This window comes from Pholis gunnellus (assembly GCF_910591455.1).
Source record: "Pholis gunnellus genome assembly, chromosome: 3".
Classification (NCBI taxonomy): Eukaryota; Metazoa; Chordata; class Actinopteri; order Perciformes; family Pholidae; genus Pholis; species Pholis gunnellus.
In genome coordinates, this window is record NC_136529.1 from 7530086 (window position 1) to 7549420 (window position 19335).

A 19335-nucleotide genomic window follows, 5' to 3' on the forward strand; every position below is an offset into this window, starting at 1 on the left:
TCATATTCATACTTAAGGGCAATTTTAAATCTCTTGTCCAGCTGAATAATGTGTCTTTAGGTGGAAATCACACACACAGGGAATCAAAGTAACGACCTTCTTGTTGTGAGGTGACAGTGTTAACCACTGAGCCACCACTCTGCCCTGGAGGCAGATGTGTGGATGCACAATCTGCATACTTCCCACACAGATACTGGTATCTACAAACAGGAACATGTCGTGATATGCCATGCGAACAGTATGTTCACCCATGCGTTATTACATGTGTTTTTTTTTTTTTTATGTTTTCATGGTTTGTATTCCAGAGCAGCATTCATGAATGTGTGCAGCAACATTCTTCTTTCTACACGTCGATAATGAAAACCCCAATCCAAATCACAGCACCGCAATCTACAGCATTCAAAACAACAATTAAATAATGTGATAATGTTTTTCTCTTAAAACTGAACCTTGCAACCATCATGTCAGGACCGATTATTCAGTTTGGCCGGCGCAGATCGGACATTTGACAAACAATAGTTATGTGTTAGTGGGTTTTGACAGTGTCCTATGGCTGTGCAGCTACCACCAGCCATCACCACTTTACATCCTACACACACTGAACATGTCTGTGTGCCTGTGATTAACTCATAATAACATTAGGTAATGATGTTCAGTTATCTAGATTTATTGATTGATTTGTGATTTTTGAATGTTCAGTTAATCAGTTACCCAGTTTGTACAGTCTGTAATAAGTGAAAGGGGGGGTGTTGGCCGGTTAGTTTGCTTTTACTTGCTTCAAACTATTGCTTTTATATCTGCTTTTAAAAATCCACAATCAATTGTATCATAATGTATTACACTCCAGCTGTTTTTGCTAGTTCTACCAAATAAACTAGCAGCTGAGTGTACTTTGAGTCTCACGCAGCAACATTCTCTTCAATTTTCTCTTCAATTTTTCTTCATTTTCTGTTAAGAGAAAAAAAGAGAAGTCAACTCCAGATGCACAACAGTCCAAATTCTCTGTTACCCAGGTGTGCCGAATGATCATAAATCGGAGGCGTGTGGCTGATGTACGAACAAAATAAAAAACAAATTGTGTATACGAAGGAAAATAAGAGGACATTTGTTCATATATTTCTTTCATAATGACTTCCGTTACCTTACAATGGTGAATGCGCCAGTAATGGATGAGATGTAGATGTCACAAGCTGGCAGTAATGTGTTCTCCATGTTTCTGTTAACCTTGACCCTTCCGTCACACATTTCCATCTGATTGTTTATCTATAAAACATATTTGTCAGTCAAGCTTCTAGAAGATGCGTTTACATTGCTAAAAATAGTATAACAGTGTAGGAGTGATCATTACGCTCATGTATTTGCTATAATGATGCCTATAATAAAGACTAATATTAAGAGATAAGCAGTCTTGTGCAGAGATTCAAAACTCAGGAGGGTCTTGTTGCTTTTTTATTTATAGACTCATGATTTGAAAAAGGAAGATCTTGGCAAAACGGTAAACAACTAACACAGTAATGCGGAAACGGTACAGACTCACTACATGCTCTGGAGAGAAACTACAACTTTTACTCAAGAGGTGGGCTTCAAAACCAACTGCTGGCAACGTCTTCACAGTCCCAACGCTAAGCACAAGAGAGAACACAGAGGCTTATGTGTGCTGTAGGGGAACGCTCAGGTGGATACACTAATGCTGATAGATGAGTTAGTCTAGAGATTGGAAGAAGTGACCCCTGGTTACCTGCCAGCGGGAGTGCTGGCGAGAACATCGGCGAGCTCCTTGGGGAGCTTCAGTGACGGTTCATGAGCGTGCCGTCTCATCAGCACTCTGGATAACGCTCAAAACACGTGTTTACATCTTCCCAATAACTGAGGTGTAACATATGCAGGGGCTTACATTGTGCTTGAGGACAAGGTATTTCTGTTGTGCACGCATAAGCTTTTGGTGTTGGATTTAAACAGAGTTTCATGCATCTGTCCCTGGAGTCATAATACAGAGGGTTACTGGAATATTTACAAGTATCTATATTAGTTCATAACAACAGTGAAGTAGAAAAACAAGTTTTCCAGTGAAATGTACTAATGCACATCCCACCAGGTTTTAAAGGTCATGAAATAGTAGATAAATAGAAGCAAACAATGCCACTGTTCAGTCAGATATTTAGAGGAGTTATACTAGTAGCGGCTAATGTAGCCTCAGGCTACGAGCCTCAAAGAGCTGAGATGAGGAGCAGGCGACAGAGGTCTTGTAGGCTCTCTTCTTCCTACGGTAAGTCCACATGCCCAGATTTTTACATTTTTAAACTTGTAGTCTTCAGCCCCAAACTGATGCTTGAGGCTATTAATCAGACTTTGCGTAGCTCAGTCTCAGTATGCCACAAAAGGCGTTGTACAACTTTTTTTTTGTCATATATGCAGTCATATTTCACAATTCTATAATAGTTTTTAGATAACTATGGAGTGCTATGGCAAAGATCAATACAATTTAAAATATAGAGTATCAGACTTTGGCTACATAGGCAAGGTTATTCATATAGCACATTTCAGCAACAAGGCAAATAAAAGCCCCTTACAATAAACATCAAAAGCATCAAGACGCACAAGAAACACATTATGACATTTAGATACCATTAAAACATATTGATAAGCCGAGAGAATAGAAAATACATACATGCTAAAATAGAATAAGGCAAGGGTCTTTAATAAGAGAGAGAAGTATAAAATATCACGAGACCTATCTTGTATAGTAAAGATGGGCCGCTTGAAAAGGTGAAGCGGTTCACTAGATTTGGGTTTTATCAGCAGTTTTGTAAACAAGATAAGAAGCATTAAAACACCACGACGACATCAGACTAATTACAAAAGAATGAAACTGCAAATAGGGAAAATGAACATATCGGCCACAATGTTGAATAAACTGATTATGAGACACATGGCAACTAAATCTTGAGCACTCAACCAAATAATTGACTGAAGTGATCACTAATGCTGTAAGACTTCAAATACCCAGTCAAAGTTAATGTACGAGTTAATGATCCTTCAATGATTACACGTTTTGACTAAATCTTTGCACTCTAAATGTTCATGTACTTTACATAATTTACTCATTACAAACCCTCGGTGCAGGGGTTAGTTTTATGACTCTTAACATGGTAAACACTCTACAGCAGGAGAGATTGCGGTAGGTACCTGCACGATGCAGTCAGGAGCTCGTCTATGTCATGCCGTTCTCATTACAGACATTTAACTGTGAAACATATCTATGGGCTCTGCTTCATGGGGAGGGAGAGTCTTGCAGCATTTGTTTGAGGTCAAAGTGTGACACTCGCGGTGCCTCTCCACTGGTGGGGAGCTTTGCCGAGTGTCGGAGGCAGCTGTGAGAGAACAACATGGGGCGTGCTGCAGAATTATCGGTGTCCTGAGAGAGTTAGACTGCTCAGCGAGATCAAAGGATAAGGAGGGCATGAGTGACTAGGGGAAAATCTAAGGGAGACTTGTCTTTTATATGTGAATGAAGGAGACGTAAAACTGACATTGATTAATGTGGAAAGGAGCGGTGAGGTAGAGCAGGGACCTATCTCATAGGCTCCTTATTTCTCCTGCATATTAATGATGTGGGCACAGCAGGAAACACAGCAATGCAGATAAACCAAGCATGTGCTTTGCCTTTTCATCCAAGCATCTATTCCTTAAACCGCTTATCCTGTTCATGGTTGCAGGAGGCTGGAGCCTTTCCCACCATGCATTGTGTTAGAAATGGGGCATTTTTTTTTTGTATGATGAAAATGAATACAACATAAAATTAAGGTGTTTGAGGGCAATATCTTGGGTATTTCCTGCAGGCGTTACGTACCAGTGCTGACCAGAGGTATTGTTAAGACATGAATGGTGTAATTTATACATTTATAAAATAGCATGCACTCTTTAAAACCCAATTTGGAATTAAAAAAGGTAAGTTTTTACTACCCAAAAGTAGAAGTGCAATCGATTATTCACTTAGTTGATCGAAAACTATTTGTTTGCGATTCATGAAGAAAAAAAGCCAAACATTTGCTGATTCCTTCTCACATAAAGCTATTTTCTGTTTTAGATCCGTGTAAATGTAATATCTTTGGCCTTTTAATTGGAAAAACAAGTAACGAAGACGTTATCTTTGGTTCTAGGACATTGTGATTGACATCTTTCACTGTTTTTGATATTTTAAAGTCTCAATAAATATCCATTTTAATAAATTTTTTTTTTTTTACAGATTAATCAATAATGAAAATAATTGTAAACCCCAACCCTAAAAAGACCTAAAAATCAAAGAGCACCTTTAGCTGTCAATTCATATAAAACGTAATGTCAAATTGTAAGATGAACCAAATAATGAAATAAAGAAGAGCAGCCGCAGCGCCAGTGTCAGATTAATTTAAGAGGCAGCCCAAATGTGTTGGCAGGAAAGAACCCGATGGCCTCTGGCCAATCGCAAGATGAAAAAATGGTCAAAGGTCTAAGCCCACACACACTGTCACAAAATGTCTTGTGTGACACTTCAGAGTGGAAGACACCCACACGTTGCTTCACATTTTACTTCTGCTTAATCTTAATGGATTTCTCTGAAAGCAAAATGCCCGCCTGAAAAATGTGTGCGAGGGAGCCAAAATGCCAATGAGCAGGGAGCTAGAGAGTGAGACGGAGGGGGAAAAGGGAAATGGTCTTATGGAGAAGAGACAACACAAAGTTAGTGTGGGTGGCCTGCCAAGCCTGAAAGAGAAATATCACTCTCACTCCCATTCTGGCTCGCAAGATTCCCCCGTGGCATAAGCATGTAGGCCAAACTGTGACAATCTCTGTCCAATCAATGCCCTGTGGCCCTTAATTACTGAGCCGTAACCCCCAACAATAATTCATGCATTTCAAAAGCTCATGAGATAATCGGGGGCATTAAAACTCCTCTGATCTGAAGCAAGAGCTAAAGATGTGAAAGATGGCTAACAGAAGGAGACCTTTGCTGATTCGGGGGATAGCACTCTTTCAGATTGAAGTGGCTTTTGAAAATTGCTTGCACTTGAAGAGGACAGATGTTGCATAAAGTATGACTGATCTGTCACAAAATGTTTGGTAATGCATCGCTGGAACCTACATGTCCAGAACCTTACCAGAAGCATGAACAAAGATGAATCTTTACATCAACTTGGGCTACACTGACAGTGAATCACGCTGTTAACATGTACAAAAATTTGATAATTTGTCAAAGGTTCTGAGCCAGAAAATGTGAAAGTATTTCCACATGAACACTCAATATATCTTATACCAATAGAAATAACGCTTAATGTCACACCGCAGGGAATAAGGGTAATTATGGTCATTATAAAAAAGCAGCTACAATGTTTTTACAATCCGTGTTTTCCTGGTGTCACATGGTTCCATTCAGCATTTGGGCACTGTATACGTTTTACTCAACAAGATCAATCATTCCTTTACAACATAGATTTTAATTTAAGGTTTTACTGTATTTTGCTGCCTGTCTGTGACCTGCTACTTTTCCAAAAACAAATTAGATCATTAGATCTGTACTCAGTATCGCCGATACCCAAAGAAGGTACCATAATTAGGACTGGAAAAGCAGAAACTACATTTGATGAAATCAACACATTTTGGTTCATAACTTCCAAAATGAGTAACTTAATCCTTGCAAAACAATAAATAGAGAATGACATCCTTGTATTTCTTACATTAGCCCCTGATTAAGCCCACATCAATTTGTGTTCACATTTTTATTTTTCACAATATCCCCCAATAAAGAGAAACACATTTTTTAACGAGTTGTAATTTTCTTTTTGGCCTTGTTTCTGATCTATTAAGTACAACTTTGTACTTTGTACTATGTCAAATAGCTGTGCCGTGTATTTTGTACAGTGTCAATTTAAAAAAGCTTTCTGGCTTTCCAAAACATTATCCTATCAAGTTCGTATTTATAATGTCAAACCAACATTATTAACAACTTTGAACACAATTGGATTCATCCTCTGGGCACCATAGATATCTCTACCACATTTCATGGTAATCCATCTAAAGGCTTATGAAATATCTTATTTACCACAATAGGAGCTATTTCAAATTGTTTTGCTAAATATGATGGAAAACAGCTCCACACACCATCAGGTAATTTTGCACCCACAATTAAAGCATTTATTTAAAAAAATGAAACTAGCACATTCCCCACTGTGTGCTTATTAACTTGCAAAGCTTAATTAATAATTTAATTTGGCATATTTATAAATGTACGCGGCTCTGTCATTAGCTCATCCCTGGTAATTAGTCTACTATTAATCTCAACTGAACACACCTGCTTTTAATAATCTCTTTTGCACATGAAGCAGAGTTGCATTGAGACGGCTTTGCGATTTGAGGCTCGTGAGGAGAAAGGAGAAGTTGGGATTGGCATGTTGTATTTCCCTCTAAGGCCCCACCTCCTCACAGCAATTAACAATCACAAAAACCTATGGAACACCCTGGGCCAGGATTAGTGAACTCCTATCACAAGTTATTACATTGAGCCTATGATGGGAATTACCCCTGTCCTGTGAATGGATGTCTCCATTTCCTGGTTTCTCTGATTCCTCACTCACTTAATTCACAGTTGGACACTCAGTCAAGCAGGTCAGGATTCGATCACAATGGAACATTTGTCCATTTTTTTAAAGTTGCTATTGAAAAATGGCATGAGGCATATACTGTGAGTAATGGCTAATGGAATAGACATGTAGGTCCGAGTCCTAATGTGTACAGAATCACTCAGAGGTAAATCCATGTATTCCTGCTGGAGAGACGTGAACGAGTTTTTGTTTTTTAACTGATGAGATTTCCCGGAGGAGAAAACCTTGCACTCCAGATATTGGAATTGATTTGCTCCTCTGCAGCGGTCCAGATATTTACCTTCTAGCTAATTGCGAGAGGCAAGACCCATTCAGCGTAGAAAGAATAAGACTCACCGAGGAGCAATGCATTTTCTTCTACAGCATTGCTTTTGGACTGATGCCACACCCTCCATTTAAAAGGTTCATCTCATTGCAAGTGCACAGAATTGTCCTGTCCAGCCTGAGCTGCTCTCTGAGCTGCTCTCCAAAGTGGGTGTGACGCGAGGGTAGAAGTGTCGAAAAGATAGGTTTTAGTGACAAAAAACACAAGTAGTACCTTCAAGTTATTCTATAATGGACTTTCTAGATGGATCTCTTCAAAAAAAAATGTTTGCTACCATTATGGATATTAGCTGTCTGGGACAAGCACTAAATATGCTATTCATCATCAGCCTACTTCAAACAAGGGTCAGAGACAAACTCACAAGTAGATAATTCTTTAAGCTGTACCCGTTCATTGAAACCACTTGAGTCCTTGAGTGAACACATTTTTCTTGATTGCATGATGTGGCTGATAGAATTACTGATGGGAGTATTTCAAATACACTTGTGAAATCCTTTTTCAGTCTCCCCCTCTGGCTTGTTGAACTACATGGATACAAATGTGGGACTCAACCTCACACTTGACATGGTTCACTATGAGCTGAACGAGTGACCACACAGGATGCATTACCCATGATTTAACTGCATGTAGGCGAGTTGTAAAACCGCACACATACGGTATAATAATGCAGAAGCCTAACTTACAACTTTCCGTGTCTTCCAGATCAAGAGCGGATAGGAAAGGACTCGAACTACGAGCAGGAAGGAAAGGTGCAGTTTGTTATTGATGCCGTCTATTCGATGGCTCACGCCCTGCACAGTATGCACCAGGAGCTCTGCCCAGGGAAGGTGGGCCTCTGCGCTAAAATGGATCCCATCAATGGCACTCATCTGCTGAAGCACATCCGCCGTCTAAACTTTGCAGGTCAGTCACATTTATTGATAGTGGAGTGCATGTTTGTCTCAACTCAAGAGGCATTGTTACCTGAGCTTTTTAAGGCACTCAAGTCAGTTTAGTTTGTGGTCATACATTAATGATACAGCGGATTGTACAGTTGATAATCAAGGTGGCTCAAAATCAGGTCTTAAATGTTTTACCATGATGGGAAAACAAGAGTAAGAGTCTGCAGCCACGTTAGCCTTCCTGTTATGCTGCACTATAGGCATTACACTAAAAATGCTAACATGTGCTTGTTAAGCATTTATCACGTTCACCATCTCAGTTTACCTCGCAAAATACCATTTCGAACCATCGTACAATTACAACCTAATGTATTTAATGCGCTTTACGTTACCTTGAGGGTGTTGTAAAGCATCTCTGGCACAATCAGACAAACATTTTCTCCACGTAGACGTCATCAACATCTCATGTGTCACAAACCAGCACCGTAGTTACTTTATGCTGTCTCATGAACCATTTTCCATTTCCTCCATGTAGCCTTACATTATACCCCGCTATCAGTCAAGTTCACAGTCATGACTGACATATTAATAATTAACTGCTTTGACAAAAAGAGCAGTGGTCCTTAGTTTCATTATATAGACACTGAAGCAGTTTAAGACAATTAAAATTCTGTCTCAGAGACTTGAGTATTCAGTGTTTGTACAGATAAATTATTCACTAGAACTCCTGCTCTTCAAGCTAATTTGTCATTCTAATATCTACTTGTTGCATTGGTAAAATGTCAATTTAATGTTTAATTCATATCTGACAAGTAAAAGAAAGTATTTCTGTAAAAATATTGAATGGGCGATTTTGAAAGCTATTGCGTCTCAAAAGATCAGTGTGTGTGTGTGTGTGTATTATACTGAGTATATGGGAATTTTCTTAAAGTCCAAACAAACCTCCCTTCCACATGATACTCAACATTTGTTCAGATCAAAGTGAAGCCTCTGAGTAAATCAGGTAGAAAAAGTAAGTACTCGTCTTCGACAACAACAACCATTCAGATGCCCTTAACCTCCACCTTCACCAACCGAGCTGCTGAGAATCCAATAGCGTACGGGAGAAAAACAACTGATGGGCTGTTGTTCACAACAGGCAGTATGTTGGGTTCACTGGTTCTCATTATCTGTTGTAAAAAAGCGTCTCTTTTTCCCAGACAAAGCTGCTGTTTCTGATGGTCTCTGTCTAGATAAATTAGGTTTATACTGTCTACGAAGCTGATTTTCAATTCGCATACACAGTATAAAATGTTTTATTCCATCTATATATCATTTTGTTTTTACACGACTGAGCCTGGCACAAGTTCAGAGTTTGCAACCACTCTGGGGAAACATGGCCGCTTTTTTCCCTCCCTTTTAGCACTGACGTTTGATTTCTTCTGCAAGGAGTGTTTGGAGTTTTGGACCAACTAAAACAAGATATTGCAAAAAATAATAGAATCAATAAGTAAATAAAAAAGTACATACAGTTAGCACATAAGGGATTCAATATTCAAAATAGTAAACAATACAGATATTACAAGAGCACCGGGTATTTGATGCAAGAATTGAAATCGCTATCTAATTTAAATGTGTAGATTGGAATTGCATCCATCACAGGAATCCACATTCATTCAATATTAAATGCAGAATGAGGACTGAGTGGTGCCTTGTTCTAAAGTGCCCATCCTAGCAGGGACATAAAGCTCCAGTGCAGTAGATCCCTTTGAGCTTTGATCTGAGCAGAGAGGCTGCACACTCCATACAACTGCATCAGCACGCTTCATTATGTTGAACTTGTCCAGATACATAAAATAGCCTGCTGATATTGGACTTGCTGGATTGTGAATTCTATTTTTTGAAGAAAATATAAATCTCTCTGTGTTGTGGTGTTATTATGTAATGCACCAGTAAACACGCAGGGCAATCATCCCTTTTTTCTGACAAACGAATGGCAATCGCAAGAAATGCATGTAAAAGTAGGTCATTTTTTTGTTATTGTGATGAGTCATTCTTGAGGCTGAGCCAGCAAGAATCTATTGTTACACATTTCTGTTTATTGTCAGCAGTTTTAGTGGACATCTGCTAAAAATAATTCACATTTCTTCCTCTGCAGAAGCTGCACAGCCCTCAAGAGTCCAGTTAGACTATATCCACAGCAAATGCATTGTGTCTTAGGTTGAATACGTAATGAAACTCTGTTGATAAAGGTCAAATGCCAAAGAGCTATTTTTTTTTGTATTTCTTTTTAAACCAAAGGTGCTCACAGTGGCCATACACCTGGCACGCTCACAAAACCATTTATCTTTAATATCTCAGTGGGCTGTCAGGGGTCTCAACAGGGGACACAGTAAGCTAGCTCGTGACAGATAACCTTTTAGAAAAGATGAAAAGTAATCTGACAGAAGCATTGGCTCCGCTGGGATATTTTCAGTAGTCTGGGATTATCTGTGTGCTTTCTCAAGAGCCTTTATATGTAAGTACATTTACTCAAATGCTATACAGTAAATTCTAGGTACTTGTACTTTCCATTTTATGCAACTTTATCCTTCTACTCCAACACATCTCTGAGGCAAATATTGTACATTTATCTCAAAACTTGAGTTGCTTTTGAGATTACAATCCTTCATACCCTTCCCATCCAGTGAAAACCATGTATCAGCACATTTGATTTATTTATTTTTTCTGCTGAATGAGTTCATTTATGGAGTACATTATCCTACTTCTTAACCTAAGGAAATTAATTAAACGCCTGCTTTGATTACCTGGAAAATGCATCGGCAACAAGCTAAAACAGGGCTGTTTTTCTTTCAGAGGTGCGTGGTGCTCACAGGACATCGCTGCTACAAACATATGATCATTGCTGTGGTTTAGACCAGTGATTCTCAACTGGTGGGTCTTGCCTGTGTTTTTTTTTTATTTTGAAGGGGATTTTTTTATGCAGCAGAGTGCCATCTATTCACACTCCTTAACATGTGTGGGACGGGGACTGACAGGAACAATTTCTCTGCACAAGAGAGCTCCCGACTACTACGACTGCAGAAGACATTTTCATCTCAGGTTCAAACTGCAACCATCTTTTCATTAAATACATTTGAGAAGTTGAACATTTTCCTCGATTTGGGTCGTGGCTTATCATCACCCACCATCACCCCTTAGAGTGATGGTGGGTCCCGCAGCCAGACCAGTTGAGAACCACTGGTTTAGACCCAACGATGAATAAAGGAGTCAACCTTACCTAAAATGAGGTCAACCGTAAACATCTACAGCAGTAAGAACGCAGCATACACATTGAGGCACTAGTGATATTAATCCAAAAACATAATGTATAATCGTAAAACACTGACCATTTTACTGCATAATGAGTTATTTTACTTTAAGTATGTTTTGCTGATAATACTTTTACTTAAGTAATATTTTGAATGCAGGACTTTCACAGTGTGGTGGTAGTATTGGGACTTAGATAAAGGATCTGAATACTTCTTCCACCACTGGATGTCTCTAAAGTTGTAGCTTAATTCTAAATCCTCAACTTTTCAAGTGCTCGTTTGCTCACTCAGCAGCAGCCGATAAAGCAGAAGAATCAAACACCGCCAGTCTCTGTGCATTGTTTGACTGTCTTCAGAGCTTCCTTCTCTCTTGTTCCCACCTCGGCATTCGATGTGTCGAGGAGTTGCTCAGACTTCAATAAGCCGCAATTGAATGAAGCTTCTCATCAGTGTTTCATGTCTCTTGCTATCACGTCAGGGAAAAGTGCTTTTGCTCTGCCGCAGACTGAAAAGCTGTGGCCTTTCCGCCGTCATTCTCACGAGGGACAGCTGTTTTGAGCGTGGAATAAAGTCGAGATCTGAGGGTTTCCCACCGCTGCACACCTACCTCTCTCTCACCTCGAGTATGTGCAAAGTCTTTATTGTTGTGCAACTAAGAAGATGCTTCTGGTAGAGAAAATATCTTTTTGACGTTTTTCTTTCCCTTGCATGACACCCAGGCCTGTTATTCACAAAAATGTGACTATCAGCATCTCAACATGATAAGAATGGACAGCAATAGATACAAAGCTCATTCATCATAGTGTAGTATCCTAAAACCGGTCGGACACACACTGTAAGATGTGCAATTGCCAAAAAAGATATAGATAAGTCCTGTAAATTCTCAAATAGTGGCTAAGGCCATGACTTTGCTCAACAGAAGAGAGAACCCGGACTTTATTTTAAAAAAAGGCTCACTTATATAAGAGGTAGGCCTTTATTTTCCAGTTTTATAGGAGTTCATCATATTTATGTTTTATTTGTAGCAACTCCCTGTTTTGTGATCCTCCCCTCGTTTTAAAATGCTATTAAAGCATACGACCATAACGCGTCACCTCCTCAACCCTTGCTTCACATCTCCTCCTCCAGCAGATACAGACAACTAGTCTGTAGGGCTGCCGTTTCAGTTAGACATCGTTTTCACGTGGCACAAAGTTGTATCGCAGAACTTTAAATTTATCTTGGAAAATTAAAGGAGCACTCATCTATCTTTACGTAGTCGTCGTAGGACAATGTGCATTTCGACTTCACTACTCCATCTCATATTAACTGCACTGAGTTTTTTTTCTGTAGCAAAAATACTCTTTTCATCGTTAAGTTACCATCAATTAAACTCAACGCCTCCTGCACGGATGTTTCACATTGAAATCCATCATGTGAATTAATGAGTGTAAATCATCCCGTTCCCATCAGGCTTTGAAAATGAAACATCTACAGTAAGGAGAAACTATGAGCAGCAAATTGATGAAATTAGCGCTGTGGAAATGTCCAGATTATTGCGCTGAATTCACCTCATGTCATGTATGGTTCGCCCAGTTAGAGAGCACTTGTATATAGCAGAAGCTTGTGATTGAGGAATCATGCAAATGTATTGACAGTGATGAAGCAGCAGGAAAGACACACCCCTATGTGTGTGGGTGAAGTGTATCTGTAGTCAATTCTGCATGACTTGCCTGCATACAAGTCATTAAGAGTTAATGACCGAGTAGAGGGCAGCAAGCTGTGCCGTCATTCACTAAGGTGTCCCGGTTGTGCATCCATGCGGAACAAGCACCGGTTGGATTAATGATCACAGTCAGGTAATTCTTCAGGTGTGTGGAAGAGAGAGGGAGAGAAATGGAGAGAGAGGGGGTGGGGCAATACAACAATCATTAAATATTACATATAATCACTAGCACCTCATTAACCCCAACGTTTCTTTGAGAGGAGACGAGTGCTGCGGTACCCGCCTGTGCGAACCCGGGCTCCGCTGTCACATTAGTGCACAGCACAATGCAGCGGTGGCAGAAGCCTCTGTGGAACTCATTATGCCCCTGACTAGTGAGAGGACTGTTTAGACAAGCAATTTGTGCCACATGACAGGCCTAATTCCTCATCTGCAACAAAAAACATTGACCATATGCCCCAAAATTCACCGCTGTCTTCGCTCCTAATGAAGAGGACAACGCCACTGTCTCCGGAACAATGACAGCGACCCGGGGCAGTATTTCCCCATAGTTCCTTAAACGGTCAATTCATTGCTGTGGACAAAGAAGCCAGATTAGTCTTCTCCATTTGTTTTACCATTCTGAGTACCACAGGAGCTGTATGATGTTCTGTGCCAGCACACAATACCGTCCGACTATTTCTGGTGTGTTCAAATATGAAAGTTGCATTAAAGAGAGCTATTCTACTTTTTTGTCTGTCCTCACATAAAACCATCTCAATCTGTTGTGTTAAGATAAATGAACACACATTTTCAATACAAAGTTATTTTGATTTCACACACACAGACTACAGCTGAAAACACCAAATTGGTAAAGAAGTAATGCGTATTTGATAACTACTAAGTGTAATATTTGGGGACATTGTTTTATTTTTAAGCTACGCTTCCTGGAAATGATTCCAACAGCGTGATACATCCTGTATTCAATTTCTGGTTGTTATTGCTGCTGTTGGTGATTACCTCACTGATTTATTTTATACTGCTGTCATTACTGTCAGACATACGTACATGTAATGAAGATTGCTTATCGCAGGAAAGACATTTCCGACACCTGATGTAACACAGCAGCAGCTCTCATGATATGAGCGGTGTTTGAACAACAGTCTTCAACAACCTGTAACAAATGAACAATTAAGAAAAAACAGACACACCGGTCAACCTCTTACATTACATATGCACATATACCTGTAACTTCTGTGGTCCGAAAATAAAGATTAGGCCTTTAAACTCTTACTACAAAAATACAACAAACAAATAACAGCAGTAGAGAGAGAGAGAGAGAGAGAGAGAGAGAGAGAGAGAGAGAGAGAGAGCTGTCAATCTATGAAAGGTCTGGATTTGAAAAGCAAGCATGACAAAAAAGACCCATAAAGCTATTATATACAGTATAATCATACAGTAACCACCATGGTGGTGTTTAGGGTCCATTTTCCTCTCTCAGTGTCCATGTGAGCACTTACAGGCTCGAGCACATAACCCGAATCGTGACAGCGTGTCAAAGCGCTTTTAAAAGCACAGGAAATGGTGAAAGAGAGCAAAAAGAAAAAAAGCTTTGCACAACTCAAATCTGATAGAAAATATGACGGCTTACAAATAGTGTTGATGTGTTTAATATTTTGATGTAAACATATTGCCTCTCTGCTTTATAAAGTCACTGTAATCCTCCCATGATCACTCACCGCTTTGTGATGTGGGCGGCATTGTCCCAGATGCGAGGCTGAGTGAAACAGTAACGCTGTAATCCAGCGGGGCTGACTCATCGAGATATGGATTAGGCCGCTGCATCCTTCTACCTCGAAACAAAAAGCAAGAACAGAAAAAAAAAAATTCTCATCAGCAGAAATCCATCAGCAGCAATTGGCCACGTTAAACTTTTTGTTCTTACTTATTAATAAAGCTGCTTTCATCAGTGTTTGAAGGTATAGAGGTTTTGTTAAAGTTGATGTGAAAAGCAATTCGACAATGAAGTTCCTTTCTTCTCCCTCGAAGGAGAACCTTTCCACGTTCTACCATTATTAAATGGATCGCTTTACTGGAAGTGGGGTTCGCCTAGTTACAGAGAAATCTGTGGTGGGCTTTTCTCTGTGATGCAAAAAAAACGGCACACAGGAATAGAATACATTGTTATAACAAGGAGGGGGACACATGAGTGGTGTGTGTGTGTGTGTGTGTGTTTGGGGGCTCTTCTGCAGTTCAACGCCAGATATTGTTGATTTAAAACCTATGATTATCTTCAATGACATTTTTTAACAACGCTGCTTTCCTTCTACAATATTTGTAATTTGCAACCACAGTATTCTGTATGATCTAATTTGATAATCAGATTTAACTGTCTTTTTGATTTCTGTTTATGAGGGGGGATGTTTTGTTTTGCTTCTTCTTTGTCCAATAGGTGACAATTGATTTATCTGTTGACATCAATTTCATTCAACACAGAAGCTGTGGTAGCGATGAGTAGGAGCGGTACACATTTTTATGACTTTATGACCCATTTTTCATGGAGGTAACTAGGCTGATAGTTACCTGTTTAGAAAGATTATGTCGTCATTCTCAATCCCACCTTCAAAGCTCTGGGTGGATGATTTTTTCTCCAACAATCATCCACCCAGAGGGAACAAACAGTTCTCAAAGAGAAAAACTATTATTATTTGAATCACAGATCAAATCTGAGATACGGGTGGTGATTTCAAAACATGAACCCGGACTTGATGACAATAATTAATAGCCCCACCCTCACGTTTCCACATCGTAACATAGCTGAGCTCTGCAAGTTGGCAATGAAAATGAATCATATGCACTCAAACTGTCCAAAAGCAACATAATTCCTTGTGTCTATGCGGGATGTTCTCATTAGGACACAGTGTCAATATGTTCTCAGCCATCTTGCCAAATGAGAGAGAAAATAAAATAGTTTAGCATAATTTTTCTTTCTAATTTAGTGGAATAATAACCGTAGTATCAATGACAACACATTAGTTTGCTCTCAAAGATTCACGCTCACTACACAGAACGAAACTCAATGATGTGAAGTAAATGATGATGATGATGACGATGATTGTTCTCTCATTTAGGCATTGCTGGAAACCCAGTGCTCTTTAATGAAAATGGAGACGCTCCTGGACGATACGAGATCTACCAATACCAGATCAGAAACCAAACAGCCGAATACAAAATAATAGGCCACTGGACGGATCAACTCCATCTCAACGTAAGCGTCGCCTTTTCCATTCCTGTTTTGTTTGTGCTAGTGTTTGCTGTTAAAGTCCTTCGCTGAAAAACTGTTTTCTCCAGCTCTGCAGCTGCGTGTTTGCTCACTGACTCCTCCCAAACCATTTGATAGCGCTTCGTGCCATCTTCAAAGGTGTAAATATCCAGAGGGCGCTTTAAATGATTAACGGAGCGGACTGTGATGAAAAGAAAGCCATGAGAGCTTAAGGATAGACATATTTAATATCATCTCTCCAGACGGCATCACTGACTTCCAAAAAAACAATACTGTGGGCAGAGGGTGTGATGAAGTAACGGTATTATAACCGTAAATTACATAAAGGAACCAAACAAATTATGTTTTGACAAAATGAAGAGGAAGCCTTGGGCAGCCAGAAGACAGTAGAATTGAACAAATGAAGCAGCTTGAGAGGAGCTTTGCCTTCTTTACCTCTTTCAACATCATGTGAAAAAGCAACGTTTGTGGTGGGCACCTACTGTGGAAGGCGCCAGTTCTGACTCTTAAAGCCGTATTTAATTAGTGTTCTTTGAGTTCTTAATTAAATGCACATTTAGAGACACATTTACCGGCTTTGAATGAACAGCCACAATTGAATAAAATTGATAACATAACACATCAAAGAGAGCGGACACGTTTGAAATTACGTATTTAATTTATCTGTACAAGTATGCTTGTAAAGGAGGAAAATCCACAAGGGGGGTAGTATCCTGAAACGGAATTAATCTATTTTTCTTCTGATCATAGACGGCAGAGTATTGAAGTTTTTGAACTCAAACAACAATTTACCAAAGAGAGACACTGTCAGTTCCCTGCAGGCCTGCAGTTTCCTCTTGTGTCTTACCTTTTGGATAATTTGACCTCCAACTGGAAGACATTTAACCCCGAGTTTGCCCTTTCCCACCCCACACCCAAATAAATACATAAAACCAAGCATCATGGGAGCATACAGAATGGTACTTCGGGGCCAGGTTCAAACACCCACACAGCAAGTAGCCACCGGTTAGATTTTCCTTGACCTTCAGGTGTGCTAGGGATCTTTTTTTGGGGGGGGGGGGGGGATCAATACAGCATCACTTTCTCTACATGACAACATTTTAAAGGATATGAACACTTTCGCTCTCTACAAATCTCCCCTCTTCTATCTTTCTCTCCATCCATTAATGTCTGTCTGTGTCCCCTTGCCTCCTTCGCAGGTTCGTACGATGCAGTGGCCCGGCGGTGTCCGTCAGATCCCTTCCTCAATCTGCAGTCATCCCTGTCAGGCCGGCGAGCGCAAGAAGATTGTGAAGGGCATGCCTTGCTGTTGGCACTGTGAGCGCTGTGATGGCTATCAGTACCAGGCAGACACCTACACGTGTAAGATGTGTCGCTTTGATTTGCGGCCCAACGTGAATCACACCGGCTGTGTTCCAATCCCCATTGTTAAGCTGGAGTGGAGCTCTCCATGGGCAGTCTTTCCCGTGCTTATTGCTGTCTTTGGCATCATGGCCACTGTGTTCGTGGTGGTCACGTTCGTCCGCTACAACGACACCCCCATTGTGAAAGCATCAGGCCGAGAGCTGAGCTACGTGCTGCTAACTGGCATCTTCCTCTGTTATGCCACAACATTCCTGATGATTTCTACCCCTGATGTGGGAATTTGCTCCCTCCGGAGGATCTTCTTGGGTCTGGGCATGAGCATTAGTTACGCCGCCCTGCTCACCAAAACCAATCGTATTTACCGCATCTTTGAGCAGGGTTCCATGTCTGTCAGTGCACCCAGGTTAATTTCTCCAGCCTCCCAGCTGGCCATCACGTTCACCCTGGCCTCAGTGCAGCTGCTTGGGGTGTGCATCTGGTTTGGCGTGGACCCCTCCAAGGCCATTATTGACTACGAGGACCAGAGGACCTCTAACCCGGTGATGGCTCGCGGTGTGCTCAAGTGTGACATCTCTGATCTGTCTCTCATCTGCCTGCTGGGCTACAGCATGCTGCTCATGGTCACCTGTACGGTCTACGCCATAAAAACCAGAGGAGTGCCGGAGACATTCAATGAAGCCAAACCCATTGGTTTTACCATGTACACCACCTGCATTATTTGGCTGGCATTCATCCCAATCTTCTTTGGCACTTCACAGTCCACGGAAAAGGTAAGCGTGCGACTATTCCTGTAGTTTTTTTCTAACTCATAGAAGTACTTTAAAGGGTAATCATCACAGGCACACAAAAGCTTCTTTAATACCAAACCTATTAGGTTGCCTTTTTTATTTCTATGTCAAATTCTTTCTTTGCTTCCTGCTTCTTCTTGGTTTGTTCACAAGAATGTTTGGAACATTAATGCAGGAGAGTGCAGCTGCAGATAAAGAAGAAATACACAACACCATTGGTGGAAAGTAATTAATTAACTACATCAACCCAAGTACTGTACTAAAGTACAATGTTGAGGTACTTGCATTTTCCATTTAGTTCTTCTTTATACCTTTACTTGACTACAAGTTCAGAGAACAGTGTACTTTTAATTCCACTACATTTCTTTGACATTTATAATTACTAGTTACTTTGCAGGATGTATTTTGCATAAAAAAACATGATCAACAAGTAAATTTTGAAGCATTGTCAAAGATAAAACCAGTACTCACATCCTTGTTTTATTTTCTGCTTTCCTCTTGACCGGTCACATTTGTCTGATGACCTCTTGTGGGGATCTTAAACCACAGATTGGGAACTGTTGGATTAAACTACCCAACAGTATAGTAGGCACTTATAATTAGGTCAGTTACATGTTTACATGCTGATGGATAAATAGAAATTATCTAATAATATAATATATAATATACCTTTGTCAGGGGGTTTGGTATTGTATGAGTGTTTTTACTTTAATACTCAGTACATTAACTAGTAGAAAGTACATCCTGCTGTTAATACTTCTGTACTTGTACTTGCTTAAAAAGTTGATTGTCAGATTTATATAAGTAGTAATACCACAATTTGAAAATACTCCATTATTTAAAGTTATAAGTAGTTCTTCCACTACTGCACATAAGTCAACTTCTTTTTACTTTTTTAATCAGCAATGTTTACATGTGTCTTTCAGTCCCAGGCAGACCTCCAATGTTCTGTTTCTTATTTGTATACTTCACTCTGCCTTTGTTTGATGACCAGAGCAATGTCACAGGATGTCATGCAGAAGCCTCATGTTTCAAATGTACTAACAACATACCGAATGAGGACACAGAGTTTTGTAAGTGC

At 40.0% G+C, this 19335-nt stretch overlaps 1 protein-coding gene across 1 annotated transcript in view; it reads left to right on the forward strand.

Moving 5' to 3' along the window:
* grm4 (glutamate receptor, metabotropic 4) overlaps positions 1-19335 on the forward strand; it is a gene marked incomplete at both ends in the record, with an annotated part of 61932 nt that overhangs the window by 32601 nt on the left and 9996 nt on the right. The window contains 3 exons of the mRNA XM_079157103.1: positions 7666-7866; positions 15950-16086; positions 17301-18236. Coding sequence (XP_079013229.1) covers positions 7666-7866; positions 15950-16086; positions 17301-18236 — 1274 coding nt within the window. The remainder of the gene's footprint in view (positions 1-7665; positions 7867-15949; positions 16087-17300; positions 18237-19335) is intronic.